Below are 8,018 nucleotides of genomic sequence, written 5' to 3' on the forward strand. Positions count from 1 at the left end.
TGAATGTACTTGGCTGGGCGCTTCCACGGATTTGCTGGCTCTGGTGCCGTGTACTCCTCATCATCGATTGTTCGAAATGATGGGGTAGCCACCTTTGTTACGGAAAGATGGATTAGGCACACCCACGTGGGTTATAGGTAATATGATTGATGAGGGATAAAGGCTTTAATTAAAGTATAGAGAGGGATGCCTACCTCTTGGGGTTTTATTGGAGCGGCATCATCGTTGGCGTTGCATTCCTCTATTGCGGCCTCGATGTCTTCAGGCTCGAGAATTGGTTTGGCATTCCGCGGACGTCGCTTTGGTGTGCCTCCGCCCAACTCGGGAGTCGAAGGCGCTTCCAACGAGGGGCTGTTGCCGAGATTCTGAGCATCACCGCCCAAGTAAACGGCTAGCTTCTGGTTAATGTCGATCGGACGAGGTCGGAAACTGGTACTCCGACCAAGCATTGCTTGAAATGTGCCCTAATGGGGGCTAATTTGGCCTCAATTGTTTCTATCGCCCCTACTTCTTATCCTCTCGAATCAATTCGTTGGCGGGAAGCCAGAAGGTGAAAGCAACGTTCGCGGTCCAAGACCGAAGACCGCCAACCAATGCCATAAAAGCAAATATTTGTCGACTAATGGCCGTACCCAGTACTCTCGGTGGCGTGGCGGATGAAGAGGGACCTTTCTTGTTTACTGGAACAATACCATGCTGTTGACATTGGTTTGGGCAGGAGGCTTGAACTCGCCTTCGTGTGCGTGCGCTTTTGAGATCCTCAGCGGCTCCAGAGGCCTGCCAACAACCGAAACGTACACAAGCATGTTGAGGCGAGGCCCACATACACGCACATATACACACCGAACGAGGATTGCCACTGTGCGTCAAGGCCGTTAGACTCGTACCTGTCGCTTGAATCCGTTGCCACATTTCCCATTCGTTTCACGACCTGCATGCCGTTCAGCACGCGGCCGAAGATTGTGTGCTTACCATCGAGCCTGTTGTTGAGCAAAAGAGAGAATGGCGAGTCAGGCAATCACCTCACTTGAAAAGCTCCAGAAACTAAGCGCATGGAGCACAAAGGAGTGATCGATCACACAATGCAGCATCGCAGCAAGACGTACCACGGACACGGAGCCAAAGTGATGAAAAACTGGCTTCCGTTGGTGTTCTTCCCAGAGTTGGCCATCGACAGAATGCCGGCTCCGGTGTGTTTCAACTCCCTCGTGATCTCCTCCTCGAACTTGCCCCTGCGCAGAGGCAGAGCGGAGCGAAGGAGCGTGGGCAGGTAAATACATTAAAAATTACAAAAGAAGAAGAAGAGAAAAGGCAGGGAGTTCTCTTGCGTACCCATAGATGGACTCGCCGCCCCTTCCTGTGCCGGTGGGATCTCCTCCTTGGCACATAAAATCCTGATAAAGAGGGGGTAAGATTCAGGCAACTGGTGGGCAACGCGATTTGGTGCGCACTTTGATTATGCGGTGGAAGATGGTATTGTCGTAGTAGCCACGCTTGGCAAGCTCGTAGAAGTTGTGGCACGCCTTCGGCGCGTGGTTCCAGTACAGCTCCAAGGTGACATCGCCGATCGAGGTCTGAATCGTCACTGCCTTCGCCATTCTGATCTCGATTCCAAAGAAGCAATCAAAGAAAAGATAATCTTTTCTTTGTTTGCTTCCCGCCCCAAATTCCGCACGTGCCACGTCCGCAGGCGGGTGCCTGGTAGCGCATGTGCCCTTTGCCGACTCTGGTTGGTACAGTCCTTGATTCAATCGATCGAGGCCATTCGTGGACCGGCGCCTCTTTGGATCCATTTGGCCAAGATGATGCAGGAGACCAAGATCTACATCCCTTCCAATCTGGGAGGGCTGGAGGCGGCCCGCAGCTACCAGCTCGAGGTGGAGGAGGTGTTCGAGAATCTCCACACGACCGAGCAGGGCCTGTCGAGCCAGGATGCCTTCGCGCGAGCGCAGAAGAATGGGAGGAACGTGCTCGAACATCCCGAGGAGGAATCGCTGCTGATGAAGTTCATTGGCCAGTTCAAGGAGCCTCTTATCGTGCTCCTACTCTGCTCAGCGCTCATCTCCCTCCTTCTGGGAGAGCTCGCTGACGCCATCGGCATCTTCCTCGCGGTGCTGATCGTCAATCTTGTTGGCTTCATTCAAGAGTATAAGTCAGAGAAGAGCGTGGAGGCCCTCAAATCCCTCGTCGCACATCGGTGTCACGTCGTGCGAGACGGCAAGGCCCAACAGATCGATGCCGAGGATCTCGTCGCAGGCGACGTCGTGCTGCTCGAGGTGGGCGACCGAGTACCCGCTGATCTGCGACTCTCCGACGCTATCAGCCTTCAGATCGACGAGTCTATCCTCACCGGCGAGCCCGAGCCGTCGCACAAGTTCCACATGAAGATTGACTCGGACGTCGGCCAGGTGGCCGTCGCTGACCGCAAGAACATGGCCCACATGGGTACGAGCGTCGTCAACGGCCGCGGCAAGGGCGTCGTGGTGGCCACCGGCACCGATACCGAGCTGGGCCACATCTGGGAGATGGTCACCTCCATGGCCGAGCAGCGCACGCCGCTTCAAGAGAAGATGGACCAGCTGGGCAAGCAGCTCTCGCTTCTCGCCTTTGGCATCGTCGGCACCATCTTCCTCCTGGGCGCGCTGCAGGGCAAGCCACTGCTGCAGATGTTCACCATCGGCGTGAGTCTCGCCGTGGCCGCCATCCCCGAGGGTCTCCCCATCGTGGTCACTGTCACCCTGGCCCTGGGCGTCACGCGCATGGCCAAGCGCCACGCCATCGTACGCAAGCTGCCCGCCGTGGAGGCCCTCGGCGCCACCACCGTGATCTGCAGCGACAAAACCGGTACCGCTTCCGAGTTCCAACGACTTTAGCATTCGCTCTCACCCTTTCGAGGCCTCGTGTGACCAACGCTTACGATCGTATCTGGCCTTTCCTTGGTACACGTGTAGGCACGCTGACGAAGAACGAGATGACCGTCCGCTCCATCTTCACCACGGACTTGATCGAGGTGACTGGCGACGGCTATGGCGTACGCGGCGACTTCTTCCGCAGGGGCATCAAGCTCGAGCCCAAGGAGGACCCTCACCTGCAAGAGCTTCTCAAGACCGCTCTTCTCTGCAACAACGCACAGATCTCGGCCACCGAGGGAAGGTACGGACGAGAAAAGCCCCTATTTCCCACCGCCTCGTAGTCTCGCAGTAGAGCTAATACCACTTGATCGCCACTGCCCGGTACAGAGTGCTCGGACAGCCCACCGAGGCCGCGCTGTTGGTCGCTGCTGCCAAGGGCGGCGTCGAAGACCTCCGCCACCACTTCGCGCGCCTGGGAGAGGTTCCCTTCTCGCCGACCACCAAGTGGATGTCGGTCCAGTACGAAACCGGCCAGCAGCAGCCGGTCTACCACGTCAAGGGCGCCGTCGACCGAATTCTGGAGCGGTACATGCTGCATCAACGCCTTCGTTTCTCATTAGCCAACCACCCACCGTACTAATATTATCAATCGTGCGCGCCGGCGACGCACAGATGCAACACGACCTGCAACGACCGTGGCGCAATTATCGATCTCTCGTCGCAGAAGAGGAAGATCATTCTCGAGGCTGCCGAGGAGATGGGCAACCGCGCCATGCGCGTGATCGCCCTCGCCAGCGGAACGAATCTGGGTGCCCTCACTTTCTTGGGCGTCGTCGGCATCGTGGATCCTCCCCGAGAGGAAGGTCAGCCAAGCCTCTCTTGTCCTTCGCACCTCTTCTCCACTACGCGCGTCCCCCGTTGGTGTTATTTCTCATCTCCCCGACTTCTGTTACAGCCAAGGAGGCGATCGCCGAAGTGCGCAGAGGCGGCGTCAAGGTGGTGATGATCACCGGTGATGCGAAGGAGACGGCGATCGCGATCGCCAGGGAGCTCGACATCTTCGACGGGGGCAGCGTGGCCCTTTCCTACAACGACGTCCAGGAGATGTCCGAGGAGCAGCTCGCCGCGCAGATTGACGACGTCACCGTGTTCTACCGGATGGCGCCCGAGCACAAGATGAAGATCATTGAAGCCTACAAGAAGCGTGGGTACGTACCGTGCTTCACTCGCGTACACGAGCGCTTCTTGGTACTGACCTTTTTGTGCACCGTGGTGCCATCACACTACGCCACAGTCACATTGTGGCCATGACCGGCGATGGTGTCAACGATGCGCCCGCGCTCAAGTTGGCCGACATAGGTGTGGCCATGGGACGCACCGGCACGGATGTGAGCAAGGAGGCATCGGAGATGATCCTCGTCGACGACAACTTCGCCACGATCGTCGCGGCCATTGAGGTATTTGCACCTCCACCCTCCTCCGTCTCCCTGCATAATCAGTGTTGAGGGTGCCCAGCCTTCTCTTCTATGCGGCGCTCATTCGAACATGGCATGCTCACAGGAGGGCAAGTCGATCTACAACAACATCAAGAACTTCCTCCGGTTCCAGCTGACGACCAGCATTGCCACGCTTTCCATGGTGGCGTCGTCCACCCTGTTCGGCCTTCCCCTGCCCCTGACTCCCATCCAGATCCTGTGGATCAACATCATCATGGACGGTCCTCCTGCCCAGAGCTTGGGTACCGTGCCCTCCCCCCCATCAGCAGCGTGGTGTGAAGGCCGGTGTGGTGCTGATGACGCCGAGCTTACTCGTTCGAACGCCAGGTGTGGAGCCGCTCGACAAGGACGTTATGAAGAAGCCTCCGCGTGATCCGCGCAAGCCCGTCTTCCCTCCCATCATGCTTCTCGCCATTGTGGTCAGCGCCGTGTTGATGGTCGTCGGCACGCTCGCTGTGTTCTACACGTTCCTCGAGGTGCGTCGCACATGCCACACACACACACACACACACACACACACACACACACACACGAACACGCAGTCATTCTCACCTCGATGGACCTTTGGTGCGTGCAGGAGGGTAGGGAGACACGCGCCGTACGATGTGTTTCACCACGTTCGTCCTCTTCCAGATGATCAACGCCTTCAACTGCCGTTCCGAGGACAAGAGTATCTTCAAGATGGGGCTCAGCAACAACAAGTTTTTCTCCCTGGCCGTTGGCGGCTCCCTCCTCTTGCAGGTACCAGCTCCATCCTCCGTTCCCCGGTCCTCACCGCTTTCATCTCACCTCTCGTCCGCCGTGTGTCGTTGTTCGTGTGTGTCGTGTCGTGTGTGGGTCGTGTGTCGTCGTGTGTCGTGTCACTTAGTTGGCGGCCATCTACGTGCCGATCCTGCAAGGCCTGTTCGACACGGAGAGCCTGTCGCTGAACGACCTGTTCGTGTGCCTGCTGACGGCGTCGAGTGTGCTCGTGCTGGACGAGGCCAGGAAGTACTGGATGGCCCGGGGCAGGCTCAACAACCCCGGCACCGCCGTGCACGATCCGTTCGGCCTCTTTGGCACCGGCGGCAAGGTCAGCCTCGGCTAGAAAAGACACCAACGTTGGTGGGTACCGAAGAGAAGCGACAAAGAAGGATACAAAGAAGAAGAAGAAGGGCTGTATCCGTTTTTAGCTGCCGCGGAGAAGTACAGCAAGCATGCAAACGTGTTGCGTGTGTCATGCGGCGAAGTTCCAGGGCAGACGAAGATCGCCGTAGTCGTCGATGCCAAAGCGATCCGACCCGATGATCGAGAGCCTACACCAGATGATGATGTGTGCCAAGCAGCTGGCGTCAGCTCACGAAGGCAAAAAGGAGCCCGGGCGGGCGGGAGGGGTTGGCACGTGCCGCTGCATGAGTGGCGCCAGGTCGTTGGCGTGCTTGCGGAGGGTGAAGCAGAACTCTGTCATGTCCTCTCGTGATATGCTGTCGTCCTGGACTAGGTCCAGCAAGCGCAGCCGCCGCTTCGTCAATATTCTGCACCATCACCAGTCGAAGAAGGAACGTCCATGAGAAAGTGTGAACGATCAGTGCAGGTCGCAGCCCAACGTTGGGTGGCGTGCTAAAGCAGAGCCTAGAGACTGTGGACGCACCGTAGTTGCGTTTCTCGTTCGCGAAGCCCGGTGGTGAAGGAGTTCTGGTGGGCGACCTTTTCGCCCTCGCGCTTGATCCAGTCGACCAGCTGATGCGCTTGGGCGGTGGTCGGAATCGAGAGCAGCCCCACCGACGCATCCACCGATATCTTGCCGCCCAGCTTCTTGTCGCCCTTCACCTGATGATGCCACGACCATGTGAGCGCTACCACGCAAACACGAGCGGCCGCTGTTGCTGGTGTAGACACATCAACATACGATGAGGGAGATGTTGCTGTGCAGGCGCTCATTTTCATCCCACAACAGTCGTCGTTGTCCCGCCACCTGGAACCTGCCAGCCATCCGCTCCTGACTGTCGATGCACTCCTCCGCCTCGGCGTTCATCCTATTTTCGCCCATGGCGCAGCCGTGGTACGGTCGTTAGGCCCAAACTTTGCTCAGATTTGGGGGTCGTGGAGGTGGTCTTGAGGTGCAGCACCGGTACCGTACCTGTCCAAAAACTGTACATACTCCTCGACGTCCACGGTCGAGTGGTCGGCGCAGAGCAGCTTGAACCCAAACTTGTCGGCCAGCTCCGCCTCCTTGCGCTTCATCCGCTTGAGGTATCGCTGCCTGCGCCGGAGAGGAAGAAGACGTTTGACGTGTCCGGTGAGTCATCGGACATCGCCAGCACTGCTCGTGTGGTTCGCCTGTGACCAGCGCACCTGTCGTAGACCAGGTCCATGTCGACCGCGTTGAGCACCTTGTACCACACGTCTTGCGGATCCAGCGAATTGAGGAATATTCGCCCGAACACGTCATCGTACACGTTCACGCTCTTGCCTAATCGACCACGGTGAGTATTGATTGCTACACAGCACACACAGCACACACAAGCACACACCACACACCACACACCACACACCACACACACACACCACACCACAATGCAGCGTACTCTGTCCTGAGGAATTCTGCCCCATCGGCGCCGAGACTCCGGCGGAGAAGCATATGGTGCAGTTGCTCAGTTCTTTTCCCCGCCTATTGAGGTTTTCCACCACCTGTTTGGTTCCAAACGGGTGAGCAGCCGGACATGCGCAGTCACCTCGCACCGTGCGCGAGTACCTTGAGCAGGGACTGCAGCAGCTCCAGCTGTCGCCTCGGGTCGTTCATTTCCTGGCGGCCAAAGGTCACTCGCAGCCCACGCTGCATGGTCATCAGCAGGTACCTGACGCGCCACACCGCGCCACATCAGGGGAACGTTGAGAGTCAGCAGCCATCTCTCAGCCATCTCTGATGGCGATGATGATGGTGATGATGATGATGATGAGTCGTACGACTTACTTGTGCATGCCGACGTCTCGTTCGACCATCCGGAGGTCCTCCTGCTTCTTCATGGCGATGTTGTAGTACTTGGCCAGGAATTCTTTCACCTCGTGAATGCTCGGTATGCCCGAACCACTGCGCCCTAGATGTGGCATTCCTCGTTAAAAGAAACTTGTAATAATAATAATAATAAATAATAATAACAACAATTATTATTATTATTATTATTATTAAAAGGCGCGGCGTACTCTGTGGTTCGCTGTCGATGTCGCCGTCTTCGCCGGGCAGGAAGCCCGTGAAGTCGAACCCCTCGTCGTCGGATATGACCCCGCACTTGTGGAACAGCACCGACAGCTGCTGCCGCAGACTGTCCTCCTGCGTGTGCGTGCGTGCATGCAGACGCGTCGGCGAACGAGCGCTTTAGTCAGTCGTGATACGATCGCACACATACGACACACGCACAACACGACATGACCACGACACGAGAGCAAGCAGCAGCACCTTTCCCTTCTTGGAATGGTGGAGGGAGGCGTGGAGCACGGTGGCCACGCGAGTGAGTGGTACGATGTGGGGCGCCTTCTCCTTCTCGGCCAGCGAGGACCGCGGCAGGATGGTGTGCGCCTTCTCGCCCTCGCCGGGCGTGTCGTCGGCCGCCGCCGAGGGCAGCAGGTAGAAGGACAGGCTGTACGACGACGACGAGACGGAGGCAGTCGCTGCCTGGGCCGGCGAGTCGAT

The 8,018-nt window shown here is 57.7% G+C and overlaps 3 protein-coding genes across 3 annotated transcripts; 1 reads left to right on the forward strand and 2 right to left on the reverse strand.

Annotated features, from left to right (window-relative positions):
• Positions 1-677: 677 nt before the first annotated feature.
• ACA1_313600 (Peptidylprolyl cis-trans isomerase-like 1, putative) lies at positions 678-1,598 on the reverse strand (the record flags this gene model as incomplete). The annotated part of the gene is made up of 5 exons (XM_004335716.1): positions 678-777; positions 888-980; positions 1,107-1,232; positions 1,333-1,394; positions 1,452-1,598. 5 exons carry the CDS (start codon positions 1,596-1,598, stop codon positions 678-680), a joined length of 528 nt encoding a protein of 175 aa, XP_004335764.1.
• A 207-nt stretch (positions 1,599-1,805) lies between these two features.
• ACA1_313610 (calciumtransporting P-type ATPase, PMR1-type, putative) lies at positions 1,806-5,435 on the forward strand (the record flags this gene model as incomplete). Its single annotated transcript, XM_004335717.1, has 10 exons — positions 1,806-2,844; positions 2,952-3,153; positions 3,240-3,437; positions 3,525-3,715; positions 3,808-4,060; positions 4,147-4,309; positions 4,413-4,590; positions 4,676-4,824; positions 4,934-5,089; positions 5,217-5,435. 10 exons carry the CDS (start codon positions 1,806-1,808, stop codon positions 5,433-5,435), a joined length of 2,748 nt encoding a protein of 915 aa, XP_004335765.1.
• ACA1_313620 (uncharacterized protein) lies at positions 5,422-7,438 on the reverse strand (the record flags this gene model as incomplete). The annotated part of the gene is made up of 9 exons (XM_004335718.1): positions 5,422-5,643; positions 5,730-5,862; positions 5,979-6,157; positions 6,237-6,363; positions 6,468-6,590; positions 6,683-6,800; positions 6,916-7,018; positions 7,083-7,185; positions 7,302-7,438. The coding sequence occupies 9 exons, from the start codon at positions 7,436-7,438 to the stop codon at positions 5,422-5,424; spliced, it is 1,245 nt and encodes a 414-aa protein (XP_004335766.1).
• Between the last annotated feature and the right edge of the window lie 580 nt (positions 7,439-8,018).

The sequence above is a fragment of the Acanthamoeba castellanii genome (assembly GCF_000313135.1).
Source record: "Acanthamoeba castellanii str. Neff unplaced genomic scaffold scf7180000083822, whole genome shotgun sequence".
In the NCBI taxonomy this organism is placed as follows: Eukaryota; Discosea; order Longamoebia; family Acanthamoebidae; genus Acanthamoeba; species Acanthamoeba castellanii.